The following is an 18,675-nucleotide window of genomic DNA, read 5'->3' as shown; positions in this document are numbered from 1 at the left end:
TCTAAAATCTGAGAAATCTTTCTTTATTAATTAAAATTAACTTAGTAATTTTCAGCATCACCTAAATGACACTGGATTTTTTTAAACAAAAAAAATGTTTGCTCAGATTTTTTATTTTTTTTATTTTACTTATTTAGCAACTTCTGACGGCCAGACTCCCCTTGTGAACTTCCTAAAAACTGTTTCCAAGTTAGTGCCTTGTAGCAAACAGTAAATACCTGCAGGGCTATGTAAAGCTTCTACTGATTTAAAAAAAAAAAAAAGAGTATAAAATTTTAATTTTGTCATATAAATTAAAATTGTTATTTCTAATAATTTTCCTTATTTATTTTTTTCAGTGATTATCTTGGCGAGTGTGAATCTTTTTACATTTTATAGTCTTACATTAACTGTAGATAATAGTTCTAAATTATTTCCAAACTCTCTCAATATCTCTCTCTCTCTCTCTCTCTCTCTCTCTATATATATATATATATATATATATATATATAGAGAGAGAGAGAGAGAGAGAGAGAGAGAGATATTTATAAAAAAACTGGTTGTGATGAAGAAAAACTGTTTGACTACAGAATGATTTTATTGCACAAATAATTAGTATTTTATAAAAGTGCACTGCCATGCATAAATAAAATATTCTTTATTACATAAATAATCAATATTCTTTACTTACCAATAAACTGCACAATTCTATCAATCATAGACAAACATATACTCCAACAAGGATCTTGCAATTCCAGTCCAGATTTTTTTACTAAACATTGTACACTAATCATTACTTCAAACATAACAGCTGGATGTTTGCATTCTAGAGCCTATTAACATATTAAACAACTTAAAAGAATATGAAAAATACATACAGCAAAATATAAAATATAACAAAATACAATTAATGTTATAATTCCATTGTTTCTTTATAGAGGATATTGTGAATAACTGCATAACTTTTCATGTCAAAAGACTAACTTTTTCTAATAGAATATGGTGCATGTCAATTCACACTACTGATGTATACAAAAATGGTTACATAGTGCATTAATTCAAAAATCACTGACTACTTCCCACCAGCAAGAATTTCCAGGAGGAGTTAAAAATTTAAACAGTTAGCTAGTCACTAGTCCATTCAGGTATGATGATAATTATAGTAAAATATGAGATTAAAAAAAAATAAATAAATAAAAATGAATAACAAAGGGCAACACAAATCATTTCCAAAAATTTAATGTTAACAATTAAAAACCAGTTAAAAAGTACAATAAAAGTACTGGATTACATTAAACTATATATATTTTTTTTAAGTTTAAAAAAAAAAACATAAAAAAAACTACTTCAAACTATGATCAATGAATGCTTCTTAATAGAAATCATAAACATATCTTACTAAAAACTTTAAACCTATGAATTACTGTCATATTTGAAGACACGTGGATGGTTCAGAAGAATTTCAGCTGTTTGACTTTTAATATGACACATTAAACGAAAATAGTCTATAAATGTGAAATATGTAAAATCAGTATGGTCCAATTTATTTATAACAACTTGTCTTTATAATTTAAAATTAACTTGACATGGGTAAAAAACAATAAATTGTAACCTAATGATAGGGTTATAGACTTTAAAATTCATTGTTACATCAGTCAATCAAGTTGCAAATTCAACTGAGAATGCTGCTTTATCAGTTCCAGATAACAATTTTTCTTATTAAAATCTTTTTTCTGTTTTCATTACTAATCACAATCTGAAAAACAAAAGGCATTCCTCTCAGGGATAAAGAGGTCATTGCTATGCAATAGTTTAGAACAATAGAATTATAAAACAAAAAAACATTTATTAGACTTATTTTAAAACCTGCTCTATTAAATAGACCTGACAAATTAGTCACCTCTTCTTGTTTACTGCAACATAATACGGAAAAGTGTTCACTGCCCAGAAGCAGGTATTTATTCAACTGAAAATATCAGTCAATCAATGCCTTATATTATAGTTCAATAAATAGCGAGTCCAACTAGTTTAATTGGATGATAGTGATATTTTAGGTACAACACATAATACAAATTTGCTGCTATTATTTTTCTCCTTTTATAAAATGATTATACTACCCTCTCGTATAACTAACAACATAACACATTTCATTAGTAATGTGTAATCTCAGTTTTGACAAATTATAAAATTACACAAACACATAAAAGAGTTTTTTTCATTATCTGCTCATCTTTGATATCTTTCCCTTTCATTTGATATTTTTCATCAGTGTCTGGTGTTTTGGTGAGTATTAATCAGAGTCATGTTAAGGATATAGGGACCTAGGCAATTATTGCAACCTTGATATAAAATGAGATTTGGTTAGTCGTTTCAGCTTATTCACAGTCCAGAACTTCTGTTTTCTATCTGGTTGCTCTACAAAATTTAAACAGGAACCAAGAGGCATATCAGGTAAAACAATTATGGTTTGAATTACTCCAATACTGTCCTCCATATTCACTTTATCTGGCTCCAAGTGACTAACACTTGTTTTCTAACCTAAAAAAATGGTTTGGAGGGAAGAGATTTTCAACCAATAATGAAGTTTTGCCTCCACAGATGATTATTTTAAAGAGTTGCTGAACTGACATTGGTGCTCTTTTGGAACGCTGGGCTAAGTGTACAACGGACCTTAATGGTGACACTGTTGAAAAATAACTCAAAATGTACCCAAAAAAATGTTGTTTTCTTATCCAAGCCTGGAACTTTTCATCATACCCTCGTACATATAAATATTTCATATATACTATTTGTTAACAAAAAGTAGCCTTAAAAGAAGAAGACAATCTGATCTTAAAAATGAAGAAAAAACTATTATGAAATTTTTATGATGCTTTACCTTCAAATATTATGATTACTAGTCAATGTATTCTAACAGATAAATAAGAAATAAAATAAATACCATTATAAAAGCTGGTAAAACTGAAGTAGGAGTACATTTTAATGATAAAACTCGTTTATTAGTCCAAAGGCCCATAGTTATATAAAAAATAGCACCTCTTAACAATCCCGGCTCTTGAAGGGAAGCTTTATCTTTTAATATATTTGACATCGTAGATATTGATGAGTGACCCATGTGAGTTCCCAATACATTACGCATAATCTGCAAATTAAAAATAAAAAGAATAAGTATTTTACTTCTTTATTTCTGAGAAATACAAATTAAAATAGCATTTTAACTGCTCTTTATGATATGTAATCAAGTAATATTTTAAAGTATTTAATATAACAAAATAATTGAAATTATTTCAAGAAGTAGAGAACTATTTGTAGCTGCTGAAATGAAACTTGAAGCTTGGACTACAACAATTACTCTTCTTCTTCTTCTTTGATCCCTTCACGAACGTATGGGCAAGGATGAGCTCAAGGCCAGTATGTTGTTGTGGGTGCAGCTGGAAAATGAGCATTTGTACAATATTTTTTCTTTGTTTCCAGATGATAGCTGCAAGTTTTGCATCACCTACATTTAGTCTCTAGCGTTTTAGGTTGTCCTCAATTTGCTTGACCCATGTTTTCTTTGGTGTAGTTGACTGCATCTTCTACTGAGTAGGTTGTTGTCTCTGTAGAGGATGCCAAAAAAAAATGGTTCGAATAACTGTGCCTAAGTACATCTTTCATTATTCTGGATCATTAATATTTTTAAATAAAGTCCTTGTTAGTCTGATCAATATATATTTTACTTATATTTAATTTATAACATTTAGATACATTTTCACTTATTTAAATGTAATATAATTAGTAAATTATATCACATTGTTAAGTAATATTAATGTTTGAAGAGTATTATAATTAATGTATTTATATTTAGTTTAACATTTTAAGTATATCCTTTACTGATTGATGAATCCTTCAAATTTGACTCGTTTTCCATTAGGTTCATCCCTACATTTTATGCTGCCTGTTATCCAAACTACAGGCTCATACTTTTCAAATACAGCCAGGCCAATGTAAAAATAAATAATTACCCATAAGCCTACATTATTGAATGCTTGAGTATAAACTAGTGGCCTATATTTTTTGACCTATTAAAAGAATTTGTGCAAATTCGGTTTCTTTTTATTCAAATTTTGACTGAGAAATGTAATCACATTTTATAATTGGTTGTGTATTGTTAGTGTTTTATAATTTTTAGTGAACTTAAGTCTACTGTAAAAAACAAAAAACACTAAAATGGCAGGCCTGGAAAATAATAAAGTGTGTGTCGAAACAAGGTTATTGATTTCTGAAATTGGAAAAAGAAGATAAACATGTGGCTCACATTAAAAAATGTGAAGAAAAAACAGCAGCTGCATGTGGGGTGTCGTGATCCCAAGTCCAAAGAGTGAGAAAAGAGAAAAATCTGTGGCTAGAAAAATTGACCAAAAGTCCGGGGGAGACTACTTTCTCTATTCCAATAAAATTCAAACCCCGTGAAATGCATGCAATGGATTGATGACTTTGACAAGTGTGTGGTGAGACAGACTCAAAAATTTCATTCTGACAAAAATTGGAAGATGTATTGTGATAGCAAGGCAACAGAACTGAATTATATGCGACTGAATATATACACCAAATATATCTTACGAAGGCCCATTTGCTGTTAGGTAATGAAGTAAATGTTATGCTAAAATGGTAGTAGAATGATTGGAATTGTGGATGTCCAAGCATCCAAGCATCAAAGAAAAATAAAATTTATAGCACTGCCTGTACTTCTACTATCTTACTAACTACTCCTCTGTCACATTTGTGGTAAAGGACCATAATTGGCATAGCATAAGTACCTTTTTAGGATTATAAAAAATGCTTTTCTTGAATATGTAATAATTAAAGGGAACAAATGCTGCTAAGTTTCAGATATATACCTCATACCCCAGATATTTTTCTTCCATTATAATGAACAGTATTATATTTTTTAATAAATAATAATCATCAAGTTCTATTTGTTGTTTTAAATAAAAATGCCATATTTATTTCTCTACATCTAATTTATGTTAATTTCCAAATTTGTTTTTAATTTAATTATTTATTATTTCTTTTATATAATTTATACATAACTATTATTTTTTTTTCTGTATATTTTATTTAAATCATTATAACTATCATCAACACATTTCAAACTTGTATTAAATAAATTGTAATAATATTTTATTTATACTGATGAATTGGTATTATTGATAATACTGATTTTATACTGTTACATGATATAATATTATAAGTTTTCTAGTAGTTTAGCTCTGAAATGATGCATCCAAACTGCTAACAACTTTTACAACCTTTCTAAGGATAATAAGAGTTGTTCAATGGTAATAAAATAATGAGTCAATAGCAAAATTTTAAATCATTTGTCAAATTTTTAATATAAGAAATGAGCCAATAACAGGATTAGCCTAGTCTACAATGAAGAATTATTACTACACACCTTCAATGGAACATCTCAACAGAATTCCTTAATAAACCGATTAATAAATTATGATAGTTGGCTAATAGTTTTATACTAAAGAAAATTATCTAAAAATTTCTTAAATACAAGGGCTATTCAGAAAGTAAGGAACGTTTTGGAATTTTAAAAAACCAAGTACAAGAAAAACTTTTTATTATATACATCTGAAAGCGGGACTAAAATACTACTTTTCAACATAATCACCATACAAATTCAGGCACTTATAGCGGTAGACAAGCTTAGAAATTCCTGTCATAGAATTTTGCCGCCTGTGATCTCAAACACTCAGTGACGCGTACTTGGAGCTCCATCTTGCACACAAAATTTGTGGTAGCCTAGCTTCTGTGAAACAATTTAAAACAATAAAGTTTGTGAAACTTGTGGGAAACATAGAGAAGCTCAGTTATTGTGAAACGGCGGTGTCAAGAATCTTTTCGTCAACTTTGAAGACTACACCGTCAGTCACAATGCTTGGACGTCCACTCTTCTCTTTATCGTGAACGTTTGTTCGGCCATTTTTAAATTGATTGCACCACTTCCTGACAGAACTTTCATTCATTACGTTGTTCCCGTACACTTCACACAGTTCCCGATGAATTTCTAAAGTTTTTTGCCAACAAAAAACGAATCTCACCTCACAACTGGAGGGATTTTCGATTGCAGCACACATTTCAAATTTGTATATAAAAAAATGGGCAGTGTGGAGATGTTCCCGTTGTCACGGCTGGATGCTGACTTGAGGTGCAGAGCACGAGTACACCAATATATACACAATTAGTGTGAGCCTGGCGGAGTCAAGTGGAAATGTTTCTTACTTTCTGAATAGCCCTCGTAGCATCCAGAAAACTAATTACAATTTCCTCTGAAGCAATTATTTGTTACGTGTATGCATTAGTAACCCACTGTTCAAGATTAGTGATTAGCATCTCGGCTAGAAGAACTGTGAGAAGGAACGGAACTAATTAAGGGGATAAAACAAGTGGTTTATAGAAAAAAACTTAGATACGTATTACAATTCGAGAACTTGGACTCTTTGTATTTATCAAAATACTGGCTGGAAAAAGAAATAAATGATTTAAATAAAGATTTAAAATATAAGCTAAAAATTAAGTTGGATATTATAAAAATTACTCCGAACAAAAATAAAGAGAGACTTGTATTCTGTGTATAAAAATATCAATAAATATTTTTTTTACGAAAATGTTAGTTTTTTTTCTTAATCACTACCCACCATAACACGTAAAAACAATCGGCTGTGTTCGATAATGTCCGTCTATCTACGGGATAGAGGATGTTGAAACGTAGTTGAAAATAGGTAGTTGTGGGTTGCATACCTGCCCATTGTGCTTACTTCGGCATTTCTCCTATACGGTGGCAATGATGTCTGTACTTGACTTAATGTTACAGAATACTCTGACATATTATTCAAAATAAACAAACTTTACCGTCATTCACAACACCACATTTAAGGTTAATCAAATTATCATATAAAATAAATTAAATCTAATAAAAATTTCACAGAACATCTTACCTTCCAACTCGGAACACAATAAGCTTCTACATTAACTGTATGACATAAAGCTGTAATAAATGTAAGTAACGATTCAGGTGGTAAATTGCTATAGCATATAACAGTATCCAATAGATTTAAACAACCTAAAACAACTTGTTCGGATGGACTATGACAACACAAAAAACAGGCATTCCTGTAAAAAAGTTAATTTTTTTTAAGAGATTAAAGACTAAATATTTAACTTCAAAAGCAAACATAACAAAAAACTGCTTAATATCTTAGATTAAAAAAATACAGGTCATTCAGTTTACAAGATGAATAATACTGGAACAGTTCTTGTTATTATAATGCAGACATAAAACTTCAGATAAAGATTCAAGTAGAGATAAAATGTGCTATATAAAAAGTAAAAAAATGCACTAAGAAACTAGCACAATTAAAAAGTCATCAATATATTATTTTTTCACTCTGCACAGCAATCTTAATGAAAATTTACATTCATAACTTAAAAAAATAATGGCTATACTAAAACAAACTACAGGAAAAGTTTTTTTTAATAATTAATCAGATGGCAAGTAAAATTATATTTTCAAATATACGCAATAATCATGACACGTTTAAATTATACTTATCCTGAGATACTGAACTTTAACATTTCATAAAAATTTGTCACAAGTCAAGTTTTAAAATAAGTCAAGCAATGCATTACTTGAAAATATATGGTCAAGGAACGTTTTTAATCTCAATAATGTCCTGCTTTCTTGAACATGTAACTGTAATAGCACACAACAAAAACATTCTGTGCAATACAGCATATCAATTAAAAAAAAAATATTATTAAAACTACATTATGTTCACTCAATATCTGTTTTTGGAAACAACAAAAAACAAAATAAAATAAAAACATAATAATACAGTTGTTGATATTGACTTAACAAATGGAGTATTGATTTCAATTTTTTTTTTTAAATATCAATCAATGTTGCAAAATGTAAGTGAAGTACAGTTTGAAAAAATGAAAAACATTTGGAAGAAAACAAATTACATGAAATGACATTGCGTGGCCGTTTTTAAAGAAATAATTTGCAAAAGAAAAAAAATTAATAGCAAAAACCTAAGTTCATTCAACTGAAAAACAAAGATTTTTTTGTAAAGCTTAAATTGCAATTACTCCGTACTTAAAAGCACATTAAAGAAATTTTCTTATTTAATTAACTATACTGATTTTAATTAATTGAAATTAAAATCTTGTGGGGTTCTTTTAATTAACAATTGCTAAGATATATGTTAGAGGAAATAATGAGTAAAACTAGCTTATAATATAAATACCATGAAGTAATAACAGAAATTTTCACATCCATTGTATCAATATTTGATACAAAATACCAAATATTTTAAGGCAAATAGGTGGAATAGTTTTTTAAAGCAAGATAAAGGCTTACTTTAAAAACAAAACATTTTGTGAATATTATTAAAATAAGCACAAATTATTATAATAAAAAATGTAAACTTATTTTTATTTTATTCATAATTAGAAAAAGAACCTTTTTAATTTGAAAGTAACATTATAAAAACGTTTAGGATGAATTTCTGAAGTATATTTGGGGGGTGGTTTGAAAAGTCTGACAGTAGGAACCACCACCAGTATGTTTTAAGGGGATTTTCAGTTAGCACCTTTTGGAAGAATGCATACCAATTTTTGACCTGACTAATTAATTTATCTGTGTTTGGCATCCATTTGAATTGAGAAAGTGGAGTGATTTCTAAAAAAATGGATGAAAAAATTTCAGGTTGATTAAAGATTTATTTTATAAAAGGAAAATCACCTAAGGAGACTACAGAAAAACTTTATAAATATTACGGTGAATCTGCATCTTTGAACTGTTTATAACTGATTTCAATATTTTTAAAGCGATCATATGAGCACAAGTGATAAATGTTGTGTTTGGTCATACCATGTTGATATTATTACTCCATAAATGATTGATAAAATTCATGATATGGTGTTGGATAATAGAACAGTGAACATGTGTGAAATTGATAATGGTGTAGGCATCTCAAGAGATCACGCATATAATATTTTGCATCAACACTTGAATGTAAAAAAAACATCTGCAAGATGGAAGCTGTAATTGCTCATAGTTGACCAAAATGAAATCGCGTGAGGTGTTCCACAAGTGATTTGGAGCTCTTTCAGCAAAATCCACAGGATTTAAGCATTATTTTGTCACTGCAGATGAAACATGGACACACAACTATACACCTGAGACTAAGGAACAATCCAACCAATGGATTACTAACGGAGAGTCTACACCAAAGAAGATTAAGACCATTCCTTTTGGGATTTGCAAGGGATAATCCTCATCAAAAAAACGTTCAATAGGCAAATAGTATACATTGTTATTGGACCTTTGAAAATCAAGCTGCAATAAAAATCAACACAATTGGCCCACAAAATTTCCTTTTCCAATAGAATAATGCTTCCTCCTCTACAGTTGTGGCTACAAAATTGATAGAGTTAGGGTTTGGGTTCATTCCACTTGCCTCCTATTCTTCAGATCTGGCTTCTTTGGACTACTATTTGTACCCAACATGAAAAAATGGCTGGAAGGAAGGATATTTTATTTAAACGAGAAGGTGATGGCAGGAACAAATGTCGAATTTGCAGAGTTGGAACAATCTTATTATTTGGAAGGGGTCAACAACTGGAACAGCATTAGATGAAATGTACAGGCTATAAAAATAACACTATATTGAGAAATAAAAAAGGTCTATCTCAAAAAATTAAGTGGTTTTTATTTTTTTTCATTTTTATTATTCTCACTTATGTATTAATAGCACTTTCGGGTAGTGCCTTTATCTATATTTGGCAACATCAATCGGCTGCATCATCAGTTGATTAAAATTTCAAAATTGCATATTAAAATACCAAGTTATTACATATATAAAATATGTGCAGTCAATCAATTAAAATTTTTTAAACATCTTTATGGCTAGCCACTAAATACAGCACTGTACTGTGCTGTTTAGTACAGTACAGTACTAAACAGCACAGTACTTTGCTGCCAAAATTAGCTTTGTCAAAATAGCTCTAATAAAAAAGCAAACTAAAAAAAAATAGAAAAGAAAATACTTACTGCACTAAACCATGAATTATTTCTTCATCAATATATGCTGCATTATATTTAATAACATTGACCATTACAGCAAGAAGATCAGTAGATCGTCCTGCTTCAACAACAGCTGCCATCCAATTCAATAAAAACGGGCCAATGTCTTCTTCTATATACAATATATCTCTTCCATGATCAGTTAAGCTCACCAATAATTCTAAACTAAAGGAACATAAAAATATGAGATATTCATAATTTCGGCAACAAAATAAGTAATAAGTATAACAATTCTAAATTTAAAGTTAAGACTGCAGAGATCAGGCAGAGGCCTTTTAGGACAATTTCCAAATAAAAGAATTACAGGAAAAAAGAAGGTAATACAAAGGAGACAAAACAAAGATGGTTAAGAAAAATGAGAAATAGAGATTCAAGGGTATGAGAAGGAACTAACTGCTGCATTATTATTATTATTATTATTACAATTATAAAATATGACTGACACAAAAAGTAATACCATGAAAACTGTTAATTATTTTGGTTGTAATGATGAATCTTTTACAGCATCCTTAATCACTTTAATTTGCTTTATATTATTTATAAAGCAACATCTATACTTTTTTTTTTTTAAAAAAGTATAATTTTTTTTTTTTTTTAAGAAAAAATTCAAATTGTAATAGAAATCATAAAAAAAAAACATTACTTTAATATGTAATGTATATATGTTCCTGATCAAAATAATGAAGGTATGTTTATAAATCTATATTATACTTACGTTAACTCTTGAATACACAAAAATTTTTATAAGTACATTTTCAAAATAACAATATTATACATGACACGCACTAAAATACAAGACATATTTATAAAATAAGGGCCATCGGCTTACATTTAAATATTATTAGCAGGTCTGAACATAGTTCCACACATGCAGGCCCATCAATCGGCTATTTTCAAAGCCATCACAGTTATTGTTTTGATGCAGTAGTCATCACAGTGTCCACGACAATCGTTTCTCCTACCAGTTGTGAATGCGTGCTATGATTCAATTTTTGTGTGCAAAAGAATCTGCAGCTGCTGAAATTCATTGGGAGTTGTGCCTCGTGTACAGACCTTTAGTAATGAGTGAAGGAAAGGTTAGACAATGGTGTTGAGACTTTAAAAATGGCTGTATAAATGTGCATGACAAAGAGTGGAGTGACAGGTCCAGTATTCAGAGCGATGAAATCATTGAACAAGTGAACCAAAAACTGTGATATGATAGGCGATTGACAATTAATGCTCTGGTTGATGAATTTCCGCATATTGGATGCACCTCTATCTGCATGATTGTCACGGAAAAGCTTGGATATCACAAATTGTGTACAAGATGGGTACCGAAAATACTCACCGACCAACACACAGAGCAGTGGACAAGCGTTTTTGGGCTGCTACTGACAAGATGGAGATGATTTTTTACCCACATTGTTACAGGCAACGAGGTGTGGATATCCTACACAAACACAGAATCAAAACAACAGTCAATGCAGTGGTGCCATTCAAGTTTCCCAAAACTAAAATAGTTTAAGCAATCTCCATACTCAAGTCGAAAAATGTTGGCTACCGTTTTTTGGGACGAAAAGGGCATCATTTTGGTTGATTTCATGGAACGTGGATCAACAATTACAGCTGATGTGTATTACGAAACATTCACCAAACTGAGATGTGTGATCCAAAATCGACGATGTGGGAAACTGACATATGGTTAATCCTTCACAACAATGCGTGTCCTCACACAGCTGCTGTAACCAAGAAGAATCAAGATTTTTGTTGGGAACTTTTTGACCATCCTCCATATAGTCCCAACCTTGTACCTAGTGACTAACTCTTCTTGCATTTGAAAAAGTGGCTTGGTGGACAATGGTTTGAAAATTATGAGGAACTCAACTGCCACTGTCAACTGCTTCAATTTCCAGATGGCAAACTTCTATGCAAAGGGGTTAAAGAAACTGGTGCAGCATTATGAAAAGTGCTTAGAACTGAATGGCGATTATGTGGAAAAGTGAAGTAGATATGTAGTAAGTTAAAACAGTAAGTAAAAACTTCTCCTCACAAGTTTAATTTTTTTTAATGACCAAATGGCCCTTACTTTATGAATATGCCCCATATAATCAATACTCTTTCTATCTTATGAATAAATAAAATCACTCAAGCAGCAAGTGGATTCCAAAACTAATAATGCCTCAGTTTAAATTTTCAGTGTGTATTGAAAACATTATTTCTGTTTGTACTTCCAAGGATTTATTCAGAAATTCATGATTTTGAAAAAAGATTAGTGCAAAATGAAAAAGTTCACATTATTTGCATGTTAGAAGTAGGACACTGATTAAAATTGACTTAGAATAATATTTAAAAAAATCTTAATAGCAAAATTAAAAAAAAAAAAAAACACTAAAAGATTATTAAAAAAATAAGAATGCTCTGCATACTCAGCTAAAATATAATTAACATAAAAATGTTAATTAATGTAAAACAGAACTATTCATAACATTATTAACACATCTGCCACAACAAACTTTGGTATATGCATCCTGGTGATGAATATTTTTTTATGAACAAATAATTCAGGTACTTACGTATTAACACCACCGCAGCTACAGCTTTATTTAAAAGTGGTCAATCGAAAAACTACTAAAAACAAACAACAAAACAAAAAAGAAACAGAACTATTAACGAAACTGCAATAATAACCACGAATACTCGGAACAAGAAAAACACAATCGCAATCATCAAGAGCTGAACCTAACCTAATTAATTATTTATTACTTAAATAATCAAAACATTATTGTTGATTAGTCAAGGTTAGCGAGCAAAGCGAGTATAGGTTAAATTTGATTAGATTATATTTATTGGCAAAAACACTTTATTGGCAAAAACAATTTATTGGCGCATTAGCGTAACTTTTGCTGCGGTGGTGTTAATACACAAGTATCATAATTCATTATTGAATTCAATATACAGAGTGGAGCAGAGGAAATGCATTTTTTTAAACTTCTAGTACTCAGTGGCAAGTGGGGGTATTGACCTTCAGCGACCTCTGGTGGACAGCTCAGACTACACAGTTTCAGACAGTCTAGAGCGTTGAAGTTTAGAACATTGTGTGTTTGCTATCAATCAGTTTTTTAGAAGCAATGACTCTATGGTTACAGTTAAATAAATGTTTTTCCTGTTGAAATTATACTGTCATATGTCGTTGTGCAGTTCCAAATCGAAACACCATACTCTGATTGATTGAGGCCATTAGAAGTACTGGATCTGTGATGAAGAAAACACCACCTGGCCTTCCCCATTCTGTCCAAACTCCAGAAAACATACAGTGAGAAGAGCAGTTCTTGCTAGTCTAAAATTATCTGCTAAGCGACAGGCTGTAGTGCTGGGTTTGTCACATTCACTTCATCACATCTTACATAGTGATTTCAAATTTGACCCATACAAAACAATGATTGTCCAACAGCTAACTGAAAGGGACTTTATGCAATGCAAAGAGTTTTGTGGCATAATGAACCCCATTCATGTGGATGATGCAAAAGACCTAATAATGGTGAGTAACAAAGCCCATTTCCATTTGGATGGCTATGTTAATATACAGAACTGTCAGTATTGGGCGTTAGGGAAACCATGTGAATTCATCAAAAACCTCTCCACAGCTCAAAAGTAACAGTGTGGTGCAATGTCTCAAAGATAAAGATTGTTGGTCTTTACTTTTATGAAGAGGGGGAGTCGCAGTTACAGCGACATCAGTGCGCTATATTGACTTGTTAAATAGCTTCTTGTGACCAGAACTAGAAAGGCATCAGGTGAACATGAGAGAAATGTGGTTTCAACAGGATTGTGCCACAGCTCACATGGTGAGAGCATTGTATGAACTGGTTTGACAAATGTTTCCTGGACATGTCATTTTATGAATCGGTGATGTTTCTTGGTCCCAAGCTCTCCCGACCTATTGATTTGTGACTTCTTTTTGTGGAATTACCTGAAATCAAGAGTGTACATAAACAAGGAAAGTTAAGGAAAATTTTGGGGTGCATAAATTGAAATCTAATAATAAACAAAGAAGGTTTAACACCTTCTTTGCTTAACACAAAGCCTTTCATATTATCAATTTATAATATGAAAGGCAAAGTCGATAGGTGGGTGGAATATGTTGAAGAGTTATATGGAGGAAATGAATTAGAAAATGGTGTTACAGAGGAAGAGGAAGACAAAGAGGATGGAAGGGAAGAAACAATACTGAGATCTGAATTTAAGAGAGCATTAAAAAATTTGAATGGCAGAAAGGCTCCTGGAATAAACGGAATACCTGTAGAATTACTGTGCAGTGCAAGTGAGGAAGTGATTGATAAATTACACAAATTGGGGTGTAATATTTATGAAAAAGGGGAAGTTCTGTCTGACTTCAAAAAGAGTGTTATGGTCATGATACCAAAGAAAGCAGGAGCATATAAATGTGAAGAATACAGAACAATTAGCTTAACCAGCCATGCATCAAAAATCTTAACTAGAACTCTGTACTGAAGAATTGAGAGGAGAATGGAAGAAGTGTTAGGAGAAGACCAATTTGGTTTCAGGAAAAGTATAGGGACAAGGGAAGCAATTTTAGCAATCAGATTAATAGTAGATTAAAGAAAAACAATCCAACATACTTGGCATTTATATAACTAGAAAAGACATTCGATAACGTAGACTGGAATAAAATGTTCAGCATTGTAAAAAAATTAGGGTTCAAATACAGAGATAGAACAATTGCTAACATTTACTGGAACCAAACAGCAACAGTAATAATGGAAGAACATAAGAAAGAAGCTGTAATATGAAAGTGAGTCTGACAAGGATGTTCCCTATCCCCATTCTCTTTTTAATCTTTACAAAGAACCAGCAGTTAATGATGTTAAAGAACCCTTTTAGATCTGAAGTAATAGTACAAGGTGAAGATATAAAGATTCTACGATTTGCTGATGATATAGTAATTCTAGCTAAGAGTAAAAAAGTCTATGCAAGAACTACCGCATGAAAATAAACAAGAACAAAACAAAAGTAATGAAATGTAGTAGAAATAATGAAGATGGACCACTGAATACAAAAGTAGGAAGAGAAAAGATTATGGAGGTAGAAAAATTTTGTTATTTGGGAAGTAGAATTACTAAAGATGGATGAAACAGAAGAGATATAAAATGCCAAATAGCACAGGTGAAATCGAGCCTTCAGTCAGAAATATAATTTGTTTACATCAAAAATTAATTTAAACACCAGGAAAAGATTTTTGAAAGTATATGTTTGGAGTGTAGCTTTATACGGAAGTGAAACTTGGATGATCAGAGTACCTGAGAAGAAAAGATTAGAAGCTTTTGAAATGTGGTGCTACAGGAGAATGTTAAAAATCAGATGGGTGGATAAAGTGATAAATGAAGAGGTATTGTAGCAAACTGATGAAGAAAGAAGCATTTGGAAAAATATAGTTAAAAGAAGAGACAGACTTATAGGCTACATATTAAGGCATCCTGGAAGAATCACTAATATTGGAGGGACAGGTAGAAGAAAACATTGTGCAGGCTGGCAACATTTGGAATATGTAAAAAAAATTGATATAGTTTTGTAGGATGTAGGGGGTATATACTGAAATGAAACGACTACCACTAGATAGGGAATTCTTGGAGAGCTGCATCATACCATCCATGATTTTACCATGATTTTTTTTGTCTGAAGACAAAAAAAAAATCATTAGTAACTTCATAAATATTTGTTTTCAAAATTATGTTTTACTAATCCATCAAATTAAGTTTTACTAAATAAAATGTTAAGCTGTTTATTGTGAACAAAATGGTATCTCATTTTTGTTAAAATCTGTTGATAAAAAGCTGTGATATGTATGGAACTGTTAAGAGTGGATTAAAAATATTATTATGCCAGTTTGACAATTTTTTGCCAATTTTCATGCAAAGTTTTTACAGTCTTGAAACCTACAATCTTCAGAACATTAATTATAGAGAAAGTATAATTCAGAAGTAAAATAAAATCTATACTAGTAAATTTTTCCTCTTACCGTGGAATAACATCTTCAGTATTATTTTTAACCAAGTTAAAGAAATGAACACGCATCATATTTAATCGTTCATATTGACTAGATACAAGAAAACGTAAGAAAGAAAATGCTACATGGCGATGCTCTTGGGCAACATTTTCTTGCAATAAATCTTGAATTGACAGCCATAATTTTTCAATCGCACTCTGTAAAGCATAAAAACAATCATAATAAATGAAATGTGAAATAATGAGTCAATGTAACTATTTTTTTAACAATATATCAAAAGAGATAATAGTTCTGGGTATTGCTTCTTTAACAACTTGTACAGAAAGTTTCATAATTATACCTATATGCAAAATACATGTAGTACTGCTCCCGACAGAAAATACAATGTTAATAAAACAAGCAAAAGCTATGCTTTGAAAAGATTCAGTTTCACTGGTATTAAAGTACCTATTAATTCAGACCCTAAATAATGGATGTACAAAAATGAATATCGGGGTTTTAAAGCTATTTAATATCTCTGGATTATAGTAGTCAAATACAGATAACTAAAAATATGGTTATATTCTTTACAATGTTTTTTTTAATGCAATCTGCTTTTAGTGTTCACAATTACTAATCTTAATACTTGTGCTTTCCTATGAAACTACTTTCTGAACAATACTTTGTCTTTTTGAATTTTTTTATCCCTGAAAGTCAAGAAGTAAGAGTGCCAGAGGTGAAAGTTCAGTAGTATATTCTGCATACTGCAATGCCACTTCTTCAATAAGCAAGCTTTTAAAATCTTTCTCTCATAACAGCTATCCACTTCAATATTGTTTCATTAATATTTTTACAAAGTGTTGACATCATTAGCATACACTTTAATTTTTCCCCTTTATGTCATTACTACACTACATTATTTTAAAATTAAATTACAATTTCTTTTAAGACAGTAGAAAATGAACTTGAGCAATTCAAGATTTCTGTAAATGTCTTCCTGACAACTTCTTTTACAATGATTATTTAATTTTTTTTAAGCTCTGAGACAGTATCTCTTTGACATACTAAAATATGAAACAAAGTTACACTATAATGAACAAAAACTAAATTAAAATCTTAATAATAATAAATTATATGTAAGAAAATAATTCTGATGCAAAAGTAACATTTTTGCATCATTATCATCTACTTGCTTTTTAAATCAGAATCAAAAATTAACTCTTCTGTAAGATTTTATAAATGCAACTATCATTTATACACGTATTTTAAAAAATAATTATAATACATCATGAAAAAACACAAATGCAACATGAAGAAAACAATTACCCGACATTATAAATAAAAAATGGCAGCCATTCTGTTTGACAATGCATATGTTAATAGTAATAATGCAATAAGATATTACTGATATTAGGACAAAAAAGGATCATAGAACAAAATGAACTGTTAAGTAATGGAGCTGTAGAAACAGACATACAATGGTGAGATATTAAAACGAATATTTAATTTAACATTTATTCAATCATCTAATTAACAAGTTTGATAAAATAAAATAGTTACACGAATGGAAGTTCCTGGCCGAGTTACACTTATGCTCAATATTCTAAGTGCTAATATATCAAAGAAATTAAATTCAATATGGTTGAAATCATTAAACATTTTTAATTTGTAACAAAGCTTAAAAAAAGGAGTAAAAAACAGAAACATACTAACATCTTCCAGTTTATGATTCACCACATGATCGCTTAATTCCCTTAATGCTTTCAAACGATGGTTCATTGATGATTCCGGCGATATCTCTTTTTCTAATTCTGATGTCAAAATAAAGTCTTCTCTACTTTTGTAATTCCCTAAAAAAAAAAATATTTCATAAATCAAGTTTACCGGCATAAAAATATAAGTGAAATTAAAGTTTTAAACAAATTGAAATTACAGACATAAAAATAAAAGTGAAATTAAAGTTTTATACAAATTGAAATAACACAATAAACAATAAGGACAACATATTTTATTATTATTTATATGAAAGTTAGCAAGTAAGTTCCATTTGACCCCATGTGTTCTATACTTTATTTCTGTTGTGAGCATGAGCAATATCTTCCTTTAAATTGCCAGGCCACCAACACCACTCTACTGAAGTGTACAGATGTTACTTGTCATTAAATACATTTAAATCAAACAGCCTACCAAGTGTAAGTAAAAATGCGAAGAATTTTATAGCATAGAGTAATTAAAAATGAATCTGGATACTTAATGAAAGTTGAGAATATGTAGGGTTAAAAAACTCATAGTTGATGAATACTTTGCTGAATGATGACTTTGAAGTAATATCAACAAAGAAGATTCTATGAGCTAACATTTCATATTGTTTTACAACCTACACGACAAGAAACTGTCATGTATCATATGAATTACTGAAAAATTTCAAGCACCAGAATGTTAAAATAACAAATATCATCAAAGTGCCTTTAAGTTTGACAAATGATAGTAAAGGAGATGAGTTTTGAGTTAAATCAGGGCAAAATAATAATGACATTCACATGTCATATCTGAATCGGAACACAGCCTA

At 30.3% G+C, this 18,675-nt stretch overlaps 1 protein-coding gene across 2 annotated transcripts in view; it reads right to left on the bottom strand.

Moving 5' to 3' along the window:
- The window catches only part of gig (TSC complex subunit tuberin), a 242,397-nt gene that overhangs the window by 219,392 nt on the left and 4,330 nt on the right, over positions 1-18,675 (bottom strand). For both annotated transcript variants that reach the window (XM_075374599.1, XM_075374600.1), the window contains exons 2-7: positions 17,820-17,956; positions 16,140-16,324; positions 10,088-10,285; positions 6,969-7,143; positions 2,921-3,121; positions 671-812 (exon numbers count right to left, since the gene is read on the bottom strand). In XM_075374599.1, coding sequence (XP_075230714.1) covers positions 671-812; positions 2,921-3,121; positions 6,969-7,143; positions 10,088-10,285; positions 16,140-16,324; positions 17,820-17,956 — 1,038 coding nt within the window. The remainder of the gene's footprint in view (positions 1-670; positions 813-2,920; positions 3,122-6,968; positions 7,144-10,087; positions 10,286-16,139; positions 16,325-17,819; positions 17,957-18,675) is intronic.

Source organism: Lycorma delicatula, chromosome 9 (assembly GCF_047948215.1).
Source record: "Lycorma delicatula isolate Av1 chromosome 9, ASM4794821v1, whole genome shotgun sequence".
In the NCBI taxonomy this organism is placed as follows: domain Eukaryota; kingdom Metazoa; phylum Arthropoda; class Insecta; order Hemiptera; family Fulgoridae; genus Lycorma; species Lycorma delicatula.
This window is presented reverse-complemented; position numbering and strand designations above follow the sequence as displayed.